At 34.2% G+C, this 17,531-nt stretch overlaps 1 protein-coding gene across 1 annotated transcript in view; it reads right to left on the bottom strand.

Moving 5' to 3' along the window:
• Window positions 1-879: 879 nt before the first annotated feature.
• Window positions 880-17,531, bottom strand: part of Rgs21 (regulator of G protein signaling 21) — a 21,860-nt gene continuing 5,208 nt past the window's right edge. Inside the window, exons 3-4 of the mRNA XM_004625293.1 lie at window positions 13,736-13,902; window positions 880-1,083 (exon numbers count right to left, since the gene is read on the bottom strand). Coding sequence (XP_004625350.1) covers window positions 880-1,083; window positions 13,736-13,902 — 371 coding nt within the window. The remainder of the gene's footprint in view (window positions 1,084-13,735; window positions 13,903-17,531) is intronic.

The raw sequence follows: 17,531 nt of genomic DNA, 5'->3' as shown, positions 1-17,531 counted from the left end.
CATGATAATCATATAATATTTATATGAATAGGCCATTTTGGAAAAATCTCAAGCTAAAAATTTAAGTTTTATGAATAATTCCCAGAACTAAATGAACAAATAGAAATTTAACTTTATAACTGAGTAAATATTGTTGCATTTAAAAATTTTTTTCATGGGCTGATTGCTGCTGTGCTGTTTATCATATAAGAAACTATCCACATTCTCATTCTACTTCTTTTCTATTAATATAGGAAAATAAATATTCCTCTCCTGCAAGGCCTTTCTATACATAAGCCTATAAGATACAATTGAACTGAGCCAAAAAATAATGTGAAAAATTTTGGTCTCTGGTGCTATCAGACATGCATATAAGTATGTATAAATTCTTATTGTTTTTGTTTTTAATTAATTTAAATAGGTAAGAGAAGATTAATAGAAATTTAGATTCCCAAAACATCTTATATTTATAACTAGTTAAAAATAGTTAGTTCAAAGAATACATTTACAATGTTAACTGGAAGATTGTGTTTAAATTCTGATTTTCCTTTTAAAGAAGTGAGGCCTTTGAAATTGTAAATGGCATTGAAAAATATACATATTACCCTCTAAACAGTCTCCTATTCCTCAACATGAAAATATATAACTCCTTTGATGTATAATGTTATAAGAATATTCACTATGGTTTAAAAGTATATTTATTACCATAAACTCCTGTATTCTTCCTGTAAAACAATTTTAAAGTACCTGATAAAATGAATAAATTGCAAACCAGTGACTTAGAAATTCAGGTTGATATGTGAAAAAAATCTGTTGGAGTAAAAAATGTTTTCTACTGTGTTTGTATATTTAAAACATTTTAGTGCTAAAGTACAGTGATTAGTTTATCTTTTAAATTCTTCACAAGAAAGGGAGCCATTTTTTGTGAGTTCCAACTTGCTGGCTATTTACCAGTTTTCTATAAATTTCTGACTTTAGAAATCGAGGAAAGGAGTCCTTGGCCATGAGGCTGTAGACCAGCTTCTGAGCTTCATCGAAGCACCTGACAGTTGGCTCTGCGATGTTCCTGGAGATGATGTCTCTTGTACTAAAGTCAATGTTAATCTGGAAAATTAACATCCTTAGATTAATTTAGTCAAATAACACACAGTGTATACAGACAGTAGATGCACATTATTTGAATTTTTCCAATCGCAAAGCTCATTTAATGCAAACCAGAAGAAATATTATGCATTGATCTGGGATGCAGAACACAGTTTTGATTTGATAGCTTCTGTGGCTTTAGAGTAGCATTGACCAGCATTGAATAAAGATTAAAGCCTTATTTTGATATTGGAAAAAAACCAAATAAAATACTTTATTATTTTAATTTCCCACTTAGCTTTTCTCCCCTCCCACTACTTTTATCTGAATAGTTAAATTCCACTTTCTATAGGCAGAGCTATAATTAGAATTTACTAAGTTGACAAGGTAGACTGCTGGCATTCAGCGTAGTTTCCCATAACATTGCTTTTCTTTTTAAATTTTTTTGTTATTGCTTGGCAAAGTGGACTACATAACATCCCCTCTTCACTGGCTCTCCCACCTCCCACAGCAAGACTGAGTAGAGATCCATTATATTGAAACCCAACGTTCACCTGCAAATACATGAGATGTTCCCAACTTTCTGGTAAAGATACTTGCCTAACTGTACACATATTTCAGCATATATCTGAGAAGCAAGACTTTTCTTGTCCAAGATAAATTGGAAATATCCATAAAACATGGAAAAAGTTGAAACATTGAAAAAATTAATAGGTGCCGTATCTTACTTATTATTTCCTTTTCTACTACTTCATAGGGAACCCACTATATCACAGAAAGCCAAAAATATTCATTGAGTAGAATGAAAAGAACTCTTGGGGAAATGAGGGAAGATTTAAAAAGTACTAGAATTTTTGAAAGTCGTTAAAAAGAAAAAGACTACAAATGACCAAAAGGCTGCACTGAAATAAAGTTAAACAATAGCGAGACAGAACTATTAATACATTTGTCTGTAGCTACTAACATTCTATTTGTATGAGTAAAGCCAATTTTATCCTTTCATGTCCAGGTCCATGGCATAAAAGAGAACTGTAACAGCATCTGCCTTAAGATGACTTGGGAATTAAATAATTAAATATTTTAGTATTGTTATTTGAAGAATAAGTAAAAGAGAAAAAAATTCGATCGGAATTCCTTTATTTGATCACAAATATTTTCTTTATTCACAGATTTCTCATATGCATGGTTCCCAAAATACATCTTCACTTTTATTCCTTTGATCACCATCTTAAGTCCTTCATTGAAATTCCAGATAAAAGTTCCTAAATATCTCCAGATCAGGAATCATGCTTTCCTTGTTCATAAAACAAGACAGTGCAAAGAAGTAGATGGACTAAGATCTTTTTTAAATCTGTCCTCTTAACCCTGGTGAACTTAGTGACCTTGAGTGAATGACTCGAGCACTTCTGAGCTTTTGTTTTCTATTGACATTTTTTGAATCAGATGACAGAAATCTAAAGGGATAATCCACTCATTTATTGCTTATAAATACTTACAAATGTCTATTATGTGACAAATACTCTACATGTCAGGAAAAAGACTAATAATAAAATAAATATTATTGCTTTAGAATTAAAGTTGGTGGACAAAAGCAGCCAGTCCTCTAAGAATGTGGGAGAAAAATATTTCTGGCAGAATAAACATCTAGTTTAGATTCTTGATAGGGGAAAGAATTTGTTTAGTTCTGAAGAGACGCCGTGCCCAGAGATTGGAATGAAAGACATGAGAAGTGAAGTCTGGGGTGACATGGGAAGGATATGGAAGCCAGGTCTTACAGGGTTTATGTCTGATGAGGAAGAATTTCCTGCTTTGCTTCTACAGGCAATGGAGAAAGGGAGAAACAGAGTAGAATGGACAAACGCAGAAATAGTGTGATAATGTACAGGATGAATCCGCCATAGTGTCTACTTCATAGTGGCACCCAACAAATCCCGGCTATTATCCAAACGTAGTAATTTTGAAACAGCTGCTATGGAGCCTGTTTCAGAAACCTATATTGTGTTATGTAAATATATGTTATATGTGTTATGGAAATGTAACAATTGAGACTGGGCGTGGTGACATGCGCCTGTAATCCCAGCTCTTGGGAGGCTGTAAACAGGTTCATCACTACGAGTCCGATCTAGTAGTGAGACCCTGAACACCCTGTAGACTCTTCCCTAAAATACAAAAAAAAAAAAAAAAAAAAAAAGAAGAAGCCTTCCTTGATCATGAAAGAAAATTCATGATCATTATAATTTTCTTAACATTATATGCAATTTTAATTTAAAAGCCTAATAAATTTAATTATAAATTTTTATAGAAGTTTCTAATAATATCAGGTATTTAGTTTAATTGTAATGAAAAATTTTGTCACTAAACGATAATTCAGTGTTTCTTAAAATGGAATTAACCTGTCTTTTATTTTCTATCATTTCTCTATTTTGCATATGAATTTCTTATTTTTCACAACCCTAAAAGGTATGAGCAGAGCAGATATTCATTCCTCCATGTTCTGTTTCCAATTTTTTACCGTGCAGAATTTTTTGTTTAATGACTCTATCTTATTTGGTGATTAAATATTATAAACAATGGCATCATTTTTAAATAATCACAAGAATATTTAAAGATCATTTTAACTATGGCAGTAGAATGGCTTAAAACTCAGTGTTAGTACTAATATTCTGCCTTCATATAGTAACTTTTTATTAAATATAACACATTTAACTGCCATGAGCAACATTTTTAGTCCCTTGTTTTGGAAAACGCTACTTTATATTTTAAAACTAGTTATTTTATTTATAATCCTCCTTGAATTTATTCATTTGGGAGTTTTTATTGGGTAGAAACTTAGTAACTGTGCTAGGACCTAAAGGTATAAAGGTTATTAAAGTAAAAACTCAATCAAGAAAACATTTTGAAACTGCAAGCTAAAAGATAACAAATGTTTTCTGAATGCAAAGCATTCTGAGGAAACTGAGATTTCAAGATGGGCTTAAAAGTGCTGTGAAAAGGAAAGAGTATAAAGAGATTTGTCTATGAAAGTGTAACCTGAAGAAGGTGGTAGGCATGGGGTGGAGGAAAGGGAAGAGGCATGACGGTACCGATTAGAGGTTATAACTAAAGGATCTTTCCCTTATCCTGTGGGTAGTAACAGTTGTTAGTAAGATCTTCATCTAAACACACACACACACACACACACACACACACACACACACATCACTAAAAATGGTCCTTCATTTAAATCCCTCTTTTTTAATTTTGTTGGAGATGCGTGTTCCATTGACATTCAATATTGTAGATGCATGAATTCAGCAAAATAATCCAATAGAGTCCAATAGTCCATAATAGTAGTGGGTTATCCATGGAACTGACAATGCCAGAAGTTGTTCAGTTGAATCTTTTACAGCTCAGCATATTAATATGGCTTTACTTTTTATACCTGGTTTTTATACTTTTCTGCTGGGTGGTTAAGACCAAGATAAAGCAAGACTTAGGTTACAACAAGTGTAATTTTGTATCTGACGAGGTCAGTCATATCCCCTCAGGATTGACCCTGAAACCATGTACAGCAGTTTGTAGATCTTTTGTCAGTGTCAGCCATGTGGATGAGTCACGGCCATTACTTGCCCAATTTGCTCTCTGGGGAAGAGCAATGTTTTCTCTCTAGGTGACTCTCCTTGGGCCCACTATACATTGCTGATCACTTTTGTCTGTGTCAGCCATCTGGATAAGTCATGGCCTCTGTATATAAAAAATAGGATAGATATACAGTTACTTTTTCTTTGTTCAATGAGAAGAAAGATTTATGCCAATAGTGTTTAGACAAGATATAGTGTCTTCCTCTTGTACTCTGAATACTACAAAGACAATAATATACAATGTATTAATTATTGTAGCTATCCTACTAATCTGTTTTGAAACTGTCTCATTGTTATTTTCTCAATAAAATTAATAAAAATACAGTAAATAGTTGTAAAAAAAAGGTAATAAAAGAAAACCAGAGAGAAGAAAAACAAATAAAAAAATAAACACATGTTTAAAATAATTGGGGCCAGGGAGATGGCTAAGTGGAAAAAGCGCTTCCCTGGGAAGCACAAGGGATGAGTTCAATCTTTGGTTCTGCCAAAAATACAATAAAATAATTACTTGCTTTCAAGTGACATTATACCTAAGTGTGGATACAAGGAGAAAAATTAGAGAACTATACCAGACAGGTTCACAATTATCATTGCAAGGAATGAAGGAAAAGACTTTCATTTCAAACATACTTAGCAAGTAAATTAGACAGGATTTGTAATCAAATAGGTATGAGTAGGGCCAAGGGAGAAACTTTTGAAGAATGATTGGATTTAAAGCATATTTTAATGACTGAGATTAAAATATTCTAACGACTGGGTATTAACAAAAAGAAGAATGAAGAGAAAGCTATTAAAATTCAAGCCAGAACTATGGCAGAAGAGAGTTTCTATTAACTGATCCAGAAAAGACCAGGTAGAAAATAATTTGAACAGAAAACTAGATCGCATCTTTGAATTTTGAAGCTTGAGATAGCATTAAGAACCTGTAAGAGACGGGCTGGGGAGATGGCTCAGTGGAATAAGCACTTCTCTGGCAAGTGCTAGAGCCTGAGTTCAATCCCCGGTTCTGGAAAAAAAAAAAAAAAATCTTCCTGGGCTGGGTGGTGAGATGGCCCTGAGTTCAATCCCTGGACTGGAAGAAATCCCTGGGTGAATGGGCAAGAGATCCTTCATTTATTAAGAGGAAATAAATGAGGATTGTCTCTACTCCTTATTTTGCAGGTTGGGTTGTGAATAGGATCAGCAAAAGAAATCCTTAAAGAGTATCAATGAGGGAGTAGGAAAGCCAGTCCTAGAATCTAAGTGGAGACATTTCCAGCTGGGTACAGTGATGCATGTCTATAATCTCAGCTACTCAGGAGGCCATGGCCGAGTAGTTGCAAGTTTGAGGCCAGCCTGAATTATTTAGCAGGATCCTTTTTTAAGCAAGAACCTATGAATTTCTCTATTAGTCACTCCTGGGGGAATGTCTATGAATTGTACCGTTAACTTTGCACTCATCACAAATAAGTTGGGTTCAACGGGATGGTACTAAGATAAATTTCTACCTCAAAAAATAAGAAAGAAGATTTTGAGCTTGACATATGTTAACAGTGGGCAAGGATATATATATGATACAGGCTATATGATAAACACTTAAAAGTAAATGTAGATCTAAGGGAAAGAATTTGAAGCCTAAAGGCATGTACTGGAGACCTCCTTCCCTAAGGTCACACTGGCCATAGATCCCATTATTGTACCTTTAAAGCCCCATATATATATGTTACTGATGAGAATAGTTATTTGTGTTTTATTTATGTTGATTTTTTTTAGTTTTAAGGATTTTGAGATACATAATATTTTATTTGCTTATTTTTCAAAAGGTCATGAATTATCTTAAATATCTGAGTCCTCTACAGGGCCAGTCTCAGAAAATAAGACAGGATTAAGATTCTTACAAAATGACAACTGAAATTTCATCACAACTATTTAGAGGCTTTTAAATCCTGTCAGTTTTTCAGTTTTGAAAAGATCTTGACACAGCCGATGCTGCCACACTTCATTGCATTAATGTGACCTCTTTCCAAAGGATGTTTATGGGCATTGTTTGAAAACAATTTTATTATAAAGATCCAGAGTATCTCAATACTCATGTGGTTTTGTTAACTAAAAGTCATGCAAACTGACTAGCCTTTTTCTACACCAGCAGAAAATTCTCTTGGCTTTCCACAAATTAGTTTTGCAGGAAGAATACATTTAAAATGTACCTGTTGGCTCTCCCGTGATGCTAAATTGAGCTTTATATATTTTTACATAATTTGAATGGGAAGTTTTCAATTGTGTTCTCACATTCAAATTAGGTAGTCTTTCCTCATTTAGAATGTATGGTGGAGCAGGAGCCCGTCATTATGCAAAGACTGCATGCATGCATATGTAAAATGCCTTATGAAATGCAGCAGGCAGCATCTTATACCTCATTCACAACAGTTTAAAAATTACTCCTTAAATTAAAGCCATGCATACTCATATTTTTGGTTATGTAATTCTATGTAATCACCACTATCACTTCTAGTATTCTTTTATTTTTGACTTCATTAAGAGTGAATGAATGTCCTGAAATACATTCTCAAGGGTGGCTATTAAAGTTGAAAATAGCAGCTGCAACATGTAGAAGGAATCCATTCCTGCAGAAGACAGTATCCATTTATTGTCGTTGGTTTTACCGACAGAAATAGATGACACGATTTGGGAGGCAGTGGTAACACCTTAAATTGGGCAAGACAAATGAAAGGAATAAAATTCAAAAGCACCTTGATTAATAAGACAAGTAGCCAAAGCTTTGGAATTGTACAGAGACCAGATGTCTCTCCAGCTTCTGTGGTAATAAAGATGACACACAAAAAAATCAGAACGTAGCAGGATCACTAAAAATAGATGTGCAAAAGCTATAGCTGCGCTGGAACAAGTGAAAGAGATTCAGGTGATGGGTGTCCTCTGCCAACCCTATACAGTACCCCAAGGTTAAAGAGAGCAAGGACACAGCAAAGTTTAAGAACACCCAAGCTTGTAGGTTTTGACTTGAAAAGCAGAAATCATGTTTGAAGAACAAATGATACTACAGGATATTAAAACTATTCCTGAAAATTTCCTCCTAATGCTATATTTGAATCCAGGTATCATAGTCTAGGAAGTTATACAAATTAGAGAGTATGCAAGAAGAGAAATAAGGCTTTTTCTAGAAATGAAGATAAATTCTCTATGACTAGATAATTTGGTGCTTTTGCCACTAGCATAAGCATCAAGTTTCCCAGGCTATATGATAAACACTTAAAAGTAAATGTAGATCTAAGGGAAAGAATTTGAAGCCTAAAGGCATGTACTGGAGACCTCCTTCCCTAAGGTCACACTGGCCATAGATCCCATTATTGTACCTTTAAAGCCCCATTTATTTTTCACTTGACACAGAGATGACTGTAATTCTTTCCTAAGGTAGTGAATGTAGTGATCAAAGGAGGTTTTCCATGAAAAAAAAAAACACTACATGGGTAATATTTATAATTACTCAATTTCTGCTCTAAGTATGTGGAATTCTTTCTCATCTCTAGAGAACTCCTTTTGTTTTAAATGGAATAAACAGGAATGCAGAAATCACTGGTTCTAGAAGGTACATCTTATAGTCTGTTATACAATACTGCTCTGTCATTCCTGGACTGTTCTTCTAGGCATTGTTTGGCCCTTTCCTTGGCTTGTTTTCCTATTCTTTTTCACTTTTAATCTTGTCTATTCCCATTTATGCTCAATATTCATTCTCTGTCTCTGTCTCTCTCTGTCTCTCTGTCTCGGTCTCTGTCTCTCTCTGTCTCTCTCTCTCTCTGTCTCTCTCTTTCCCTCCCCCCTTCGCCCTCACTCCTTCCCTCCCTCCCTCTCTCTCACAGAATATATTGATTGGGGGAAAGAAAGCTTCTCTCTGAGAGACAGACAGAAGGGGACCTGAGTGGGTTGCCAAGGAAATTGTCTTTTCTAGGGCTTTTGATAGAGCAAACCATGAGGTGAGGCACATCTAAGGTGGAAAACTTGGGAACACACTAGGTGAGCATGAGGTGGGACAAAAACTATCACTTTTTGAGACATTTTTTGATCTCTTAGACTTGTTTTATTTTGTGGTATACAACTTCAGCTTGTATTTTCCTATCACAACACTTTCAAACCTTTAGTATAACTTTCTATGCAAGTTTTTCAGGTGCCTATCACAACACAATGTTAAACTTCTGCAGTTATTATATTTTTCCTTTCCTTGGACTGAGCTTCCTTCTCATAGACAGTTTTCTTTTTCTCTTTTTGTATGTATTTGGTACAGGGTCTAATTATGCAGCTTGTACCCCTAGCGATCCTCCTGTTTTCAGCCTCTGCAGTACTAGGATTACAGGTGTGTGCCACCACGCCTGGACTCAGTGGTCGGCTCAGCACAACTGGGAGTGGGGCCAGCTAGACATGTGGCTGCAGAGATTGAACCCTGGTCCCTGCACTCAGTCCACTGAACTATCTCGCTGGCCGTTATTTTTCTTATAAGGAGGTGTAGAGTGGTTACAGAGAATGGGAAGTAAAATATCAATGCTCAATCCCATATGTGGTTGGTAAATAAAACATCAATACCCAGCATCACATTAAAATAGAAATAAGACCCAGATTTTGAAAAGTGTCCTCTACAGTGATTTCTTTTGATGTGCAGAAACTCTTCAAAAAGATGAGATCCAAGTTGTTGATTCTTGGAAATAGTTCAAAGAATGGCTGTGCAATCAAATCATCAGAATTTAAACACCCAATTAAAAAATGTATATCTGAGATTAATACACAATTCTCAGATGAAGAAATACAAATGCTAAATAAATATGTGAAAAAAATTTAACATCATTGGTCATTGGAGAAAACAACACTGAGTTTTCATCTCACTCCAGAAAGAATGACTATCTTCAGAAAGTCAGCCAATAACAAGTGTTGGAGGGGCTGAGGGGAAAAGGAACCCTTCTTCATTGTTGGTTGGAGCATAGACTAGTACAACCGCTATGGAAATCAGTGTGGAGATTTCTCAAAAATATAGAATTGCAGGTCTCATTGAACCCAGTTGTCCCCCTCCTGCATATTTTTCTAGAAGAACTGAAAACCTTATACCATAGTGATATACGTGCACCCACGTTTATAGCAGCACAACTTGTCATGACTAAATCCTGGAAACAACCCAAATGACTGTCAACAGAGGAATGGATAAAAAGATGTGGTATTTTTACACAATGAAGTATTACTCAGCTACAAAAAGGTAATCTCAAGGCTTTTATAGGTAATTGGATACAACTAGAGACCATACTCATAAGTGAAATAAATCAAACCTGCAAGTGTAAGCATTGTATTGTCTCGTGAACATAAAAACCTGAAAGAGTAATGAAAATCTTAAGGGTACTATAGCTACAATAAAAGGGAAATAATATTTTCAAAGGGAAAGAGCAATTGAGATGAGGATAAAGACAAACAAAAGGAAGAAGGAAGGGAAAAAGATGTATTTATACATATGCATGTGTGGGATAACTTGGACAATTGCACAGATGATTTCTGCTGGTCTGTTGAAAGGAGCAGTTAATGCTTAATTTTTTGCCTTTTTAATTTACATATTTTTTTTTACCAATTGTGCATGCTTATATCTGGTAATCTAAGCAACTAATTTGAAGACAACATTGTGCAATACAACAACATTGTTGAATTCCTATTATTTTGTTTAGTGAAATTTTGTATCATTTATAGTGTTTTTATACTATTTTATTCTTCTAAAAAAATTCCAAACAAAAATTTTTTCAAAGCCAACTAATAAAATGTTCTTAAAAATTTAAAAATAATATAAAATTCGTAGTTCAAATATAAGAAAGAATAAATAGAATTTTAAAATTATTTTTTCTATACTAGTTTGATATTCTTTTTGTGTAAAAGATAGGGGTGCTTTCAATCTATATTGCTAGTCTAATAATATTTTATAATCAGTCATTTTTCCCTATAGTTTCTCATAAGTAAACTGAGACATAGGAGATGAAATAGCTTATCACCAGATTATGCAAGGAGGGGTCAGGATATGAACCAAGGACCAGGCACTCCCAAGCTGCTTGTTTTCTGCTATACCATATAAACTTCCAGTTAATATAGGGATCAGAGAAAGATGATACTATTAAGGAGGGCATAAAATGCAGCTGAAATAGTTATTGGATCTCAGACACCTGAAATTCTATTTTGTATATAGTTTTGTCTATGAGGATAGAAAACTGACAACCATTATTAATGCCACTTTATGAAAATTACATAATTTTTTATCAAGAGAGAAAATAAAGAAAGAATATTTTGGACTGAGAATGTATTGGTTTAATACTTAGGGATAAAACTCCCTGGCATTTTCCAAAATTCGTAGGTATTTAATGAATCATTTAGTAACTTTAGTACAGTCTAAATATGAATCACCTAGTTGAATTTAAAACTATTGAATTTTGCTAGCAATTTTAAAGATAAAAACATAAAGGTATGAGAAGTCAAAAACAAATTGGATTGGGGAATGAGGATATATCTCAGCAGCATAAGCACCTGACTAGCAAGTGCAAAGGTTCATGTAAACAACAAGATACCTACGAATTTTGGAAAACACTAGGGAGTTTTATCCCTCAGTATTAAACCAGTGAACTCTCAATCTGAAATATTCCTTCTTTATTTTTCTCTCTTGATAAAAAAGTACTTAATTTCTACGACCTTCTTTTTTCGTGTGTGAGCCATTCTGCAAATCTATCCTTTTACTCTCCGGGTAGATTTCATTATTCTTTCACTGTGCTAATAATGAATTTTAAATATGGTCTTATTATTATATAACCTATTATATATTTTTGTTTAGTTTTAAAATATGTCAGTCTCTTCTACTTTGTGACTTTACTGTGGAGCCAGACACTCAAAAAAATCAACTAAATCAATAAGTATATTAATGTCTATATTACATTTACCATACAGCTGATGGGCTGTGCAGAGCAACTTTGAAGACTGCTAGTGGAAAAGAATGTAGTAGTCAAGTTGCTTTTAATAACTTGAATTAGAAATGACAGTAAATAATAGGAAAGAGAATGATTACATAAACTTACTTTTCTCCAGTGAATTTTGTCATGGATAACAAACTTGTAATGATACTTCAAGAAGACAATATAATTTACAATTTGAACAGTAGCCATATTTATATCTAATTTAGTAAAAATTAATTAGATAAACTATGAAGTTGGAAAACTTTTATATTTTAAAGTACAAGGTACCATTTAAATTATTTCTATATTATTTTATTTTAGAAGAGAAGTATAGGAAGTAAAACTATTGCGTCAAAACTGCCAATGGACTGTGGAACTTTGAATTTGGCTGCCATTATCAGACTACACTTGTTATTTGAAAATGTTTTAAACACAATGTTTGATAATGTTATCCTTAAAAGCACTGTTAATTAGGTGGATTAATAAAGTACAAAAATGGCTTTCAAACTAGTATCAGAATAAACAGAGTATCTTTAGAGTTGCTTTGAAAGCCTTTTCATGGAATGGTACATTAATCACTTTGACAAATCTTAGTACATTTTCAGTTTTCCAGAATTATTTATTGATTTTTAGATGATGACTTGAAAATGAATATTGGTATAGCATCACAGGAGCTGAAGTTCTTTTTTTCCCCCTCTATGAATTGAATTCCAGGCTGTGGTTCAGTGTTTATGTTAATGCTATACCAGAGTAATATATGCTGCAGTAATTACTGTCCATTAAAACTTGCAGTACTGGTATGGTAATTCTACATTTTATGGCTCACAGTGATGAATGTGTTTGCATTTCATGTAATCTAGTTTTTGACCTGTAAGTACACCCATCCCCTTCGTACTATGAATTCTAAGTTTGGCTTCACCTGTAAGGATACTGATTATTTGACTTTTTTAGGAAAGATGATTTTAGGTGTGGTACTAGTAGTTTAACTTTACTTTCTGTTTCCCTGCTTCTTATAGATTAAATCTCTATGCTTAAATGATATATTATCAAGAAAACAGCTTTAAAATGTGAATTGCTTCGTATTGTACTTTCTTCGGAAAATAAATCAAATATAAATGAGATGTTATATATATCAAAGACCTTTTGGGGACTCTTATCAGAGTCATCACATATTTCTCAATAAGGCCCTATTTTCTTGATTTTTAAGAAGAGCAGGTGGACGCTGATAACCTAAAATAGTCCTTTACACATCTGGCTCATTTTCACCATCAAAGAAATAACAGTAAATTAGCCACTGTTTTTTTTTTTTTTTCTAAATCTTTTATTTCTTTATTTATTTGGTATAGGGTCTCTCTATGCAGCTCAGACTCATAGTGATTCTCCCTTCTCAGCCTCCCTAGGGCTGGGATTACACACATGTGCCAGCAGGCCCAGTTGCAGTGGCTGGCAGGGCACGAGGTGCACGGCATGCGGTACCTGGTATTGAACCCAGGTCCTTGCATTTGTCAGGCAGATGCTTAGACCACTGAACTATCTCCTCAGCCCAATCCACTCCTTTTGGAAAGCAAACTATTTCATCTCATAAAATAGACTGATATTAAAAATGAGGAATTTATACTGATGATTAGTTGGTGATTTTTCCTTACACACAATATTTTTTAAATATTCAAGAATGCTTGTTAAACATAATGGTTTATAAAAGGAAACAAACAAACAAACAAACAAAAAAAAAAAACAACAAAAAGATACAGCATCCAAAACCCCTATAGCATTTTTAAATAGGATTTTTTCAGGTAGATTTTGGAGCTATTTAATTTTATATGTGAGACACTAATTTTCCAGAACTTGCATCTGGTACAACAAACACAGAACAATTGGCTACATCTAGCCCATAAATAGCAAGTGTTTAAAAATATTTACTGAGTCAGTGAAAGATGGAGGAGTCAGATAAGGAACTTCTAATGGAATCTAGTGACATTTTCCATGTGAATACATGGTTATGGTATGAAAATCTTTTATATAGACCTTCCTACTGTGTTTGTAATTGGGAATAAGTTTGTTGGGGAATTGGTCTCCAATGTCCTGGAGTATTTTACTTACCTCTTTCGGTGCATCAGCTACAATAAATTCAGTATAAATCATCCTTGCTTTCGAAGCAATTTTTTCTGCAGTTTCTGTTTTCTTAAAGTCTTCGCAGGCAAGCCAGAACTCGACATTTTCTTCACTAAACTCTGATTTTAGAAATGTTCGGAAAGCATCAAGACCAGCTATAGAATACATAAGAAAAACTTTTAAATATTATTCGAAGGAGTAATATGATCATAAAGAGTATATTACAAACTATGAACATTTCTTGAGTAGTCAGTAGGAAATACTTATCATCTTGTTTAGCATAACTTTTGTATTTCATCTTCTAAAGTGTTGGAAAACCTAGTTTGATCAATAATAAAAAAAAAAATTCTATTTCTTAAATTAACTCCATGAAGGAAGAAAGGCTATCTATTTATTTCCTGGATCTGAAAAAATCAGAGGGTTATGATTAGGAGAAAGCTTTGATGATCAGGAAACCCCACGCATTTTAGACCTACCACGCTGTTTGGATCAAGGGGATGATATTGCGCTAAATTCAGAGTGAGAACATTTTTGTTGTTACAAGATGGTAAGGAAACATAATTTGATATGGAGTGGTTGAATCGGGCTGGAATAGACTTAAAGCAGAAGAGTGCAGGCTGGGCATTGTTTGTAGTAAATATATTGAACAAATAAGATTTTTAAAGCAAGAAAATAACTGGCAAGAATTTAGAGTGAAAGCATTTTCGTCCCTTTGTTTGGTGCTATGTGATTTTAATTCTGTGAAGCAATGGTATCCTATCCAAAGTATCCATCCCTATCATCCTCCTTTATGGTACCTTTGCATCGTGTTTTCCTTCTGTTTGAAGGTTCTCCTGAGCACATATTTCTCTGGTAACTTTAGACTAGTGACTGCAAACAAGTCCACTTACTTATTTAACTATTATATGTGTTTTTTTAAAATAATATCTACAATCAGGGCTTGTAATCCAAACTTTGTACAGTCAGGGCCATCTCACTTCTCCCCTTCCCCAAGTACACACCGTTATTACTTGCTGCTCTAGACATCTAAGTTTGTGAGCATCTCTTCACACCTCTGTCTGCTATACTCCTGACAAAGTGTCCTTCAGCACTGTTCTTCCATATGTTTAGAGCTTATTTGACTAGGCAATTCCTGCTAAATACCTTAGGGCTGAGTATGGTTGAGAGTGAGCCTCTAGTTAGTTAGCGGGTAGAGAAATCATATTCAGATTCCTCTCTGTTCACCAGAAGAAAACTGGTGGTTTAAGGTTTTATGGCTTGATTCTTCCGGTAGCAAAAGCTGCTTATCTGTGAGGCTGCACAGTATAGCGCTGAGGAGGAAAATGTACATCAGATCTGTTGCTGCTCAGAGAAATTTGCCTTCCAAAACATGAGTGGTTTCTCCTTCACCTGCTCAGGAGGCCCCTTTGCATGTGTTCAAGGTGGTTCCTCCCTGACTGCTCCCTGAGAGAGAGAGTTAATCCCTTAAATTTCCACTGATGCAAGAGCTTGTTTGTGGAGAAATGGGGGACAGGAAAACAATCTGGGGTGGTGAGGGAAGAAAATATGAAAGTCAATAGACAGAGACCTCACTCAGGGTTTTATATGTTGTTGCAGGGAAGGAGAAAACGGGATGTTTCATAAGAGAGAATATAAAATGATTTTCTAAAGCAAGATTAAATATCTAAAAACACTGTCTTAAAATATATATTTAACCTAAATTCAAAAAATAGATTTAGCCTATTTTATTATTTGAAATAATGTTGAAATAGCAAATCATTGCAAAAGGTTTCAGAGATCAATTAAAATTCTCAGAAGAAATATTGGACATTGTGGATATCATTAATAAGTAAGCACTGTATAAAATTCAATTAGCTGCGTATTTCTTGCATTTAAAAATACATCCAGGAAGTCTCTGTCATACAAATTTAGGTTACAAAAATCTCTTAGAAACGCTCAATTAAAATTTTCTCTGACTGTGGTCCAAACAATGATGCCTTTGAGAGGTTTAAATAGAACTTAATCTGATAATTATTTTACATAAAGAATAAAGAATACCTTAATAATACTGAAAGCATACTTTATTGTAGATTCATGCCTAATAATGTTGTATGCGTGTGTCATTAAGGAAATAAAGCTTTTTTTTTCCTGTGAGATTATCCAAATATATCTCAGAGAGATAGCAAGTTTTACTGAAGGGCTACTCTGAATGGACACTGTATCCTTTTTATCATTTGGTTTAGCACACAAAGGATAAAGCAAGTAATGAAGCAACTAAAATGGAGGCTAGTTAACTCTGTCTTGGATACAGTATTTCACTGATCTACTTTCTATTTAAATGTTCAAAAATATGCCAATGATTTTGGTATAGTAATACTGTATAAGATTAAAATCATTATCTGAGGGCTGGCCAGTAGCTCAGTGGATTAAAGCACCCGCTTATGCAGACATAGGGACCAGGTTCTATCTCTGGCTTGCCAGCCAGCCACATCCCCAGGGTGCACTGAGACAGACATTGAGACTGGGGGGGTGGTGGCTCGTGCCAGTAATCCCAGCTCTTGGGAGGCTGAAAACAGGAGAATCACTGAGTCTATCTATGTAATGATACCCTATAGGCCCCTGTACTAAATACAAAAAAAAAAGATTAAAACCATTATTTGAAGACACTCTACAGTATAGAACCTTTGTTAGACTTTGCAGAGGGTGTGAAATATAACAGTTTAGCAGCAGACAGTGAAAGCTACACTAATGAAAGCCTGTGCCTAGTACATGCAAAGTATATTCTCAAAGGGACAAAAACAGTTAGACAACTTGGTGATTCTAACTGTTTAACATAGTAGAAATCATGCATACTGTTAAAATTTTTCTGGTATTATAAAAACAAAACTACTAGGGTACTAAGTATAAAATTCTAGGAGATAGGTAAGGAGAAGTGTTTTCCCCTTTGCCTCTGTTTGCTTTGCTGAGTTACGTAACTCTACACCCTGTAGCCAACTCACAAATAACAAAGGTACTTTGACATGGCTCTTAGTAAACATATCTGTCCCACTGACACTGATTACACACATAAGAAGAAAGAAACCTATCATCCAAAACTTTGAAAAATGCATTTTCTTTCTTTATATTTCTTGGTATCTTTAATATATGTCTTTAGTTGGATGCTGGAAGTTATGTAAGTTAGTGTACATTAACTGTTTAAGAATTAATCACTGAAGCAATAAATTAAGAGTATATAAGTTCATTTAATTCAGTTTAATGTTATATAGGAATAGCAGCTATGGATAATTTATGGAGTTTTATCATATCTAGAACTTTTTCTTTCTCATTAAAACTGGAAATGTTTTCTTGATGAGTATGAACAATATTACATCATAGGTATTCTCTATATTTGTCTGCATAGGGGCTGGGGACATAGCTCAATGGCTTCAGTGCCTGCCTGGCAAGCATAAGGTTGTGAGTTTGATCGCTGGCACAAAAAACAAGCAAACAACAAAAAAAAACACACAAAATATATTTGTCTCCATAGTATCATTTCTCCTCCCAGACATGGAATAAATGGCACAGAGTACATTATTAAGTGTAAACAGAAGTGGTAGTTATCTACATGACTATTTTGTATATAACTATTTCATATCAATGGCTAGGACATTTGGTTTATAACTTTGCTAAGTTACCTAAATGAACCATCTTTTTTTTTTTTTTTTTTTTTTTTTCATAACCAGGGATTGAACTCAGGCCCTTTTGCTTGCCAGGGAAGTGCTTATTCAACTGAGCCATCTCCCTGGCCCCTGGATGGCAGAAGGAT

Source organism: Octodon degus, unplaced genomic scaffold (genome assembly GCF_000260255.1).
Source record: "Octodon degus isolate 3935 unplaced genomic scaffold, OctDeg1.0 scaffold00009, whole genome shotgun sequence".
NCBI lineage: Eukaryota > Metazoa > Chordata > Mammalia > Rodentia > Octodontidae > Octodon > Octodon degus.
The sequence above is the reverse complement of the archived record's forward strand: the minus strand, read 5'-3'. Positions and strand labels throughout refer to the sequence as shown.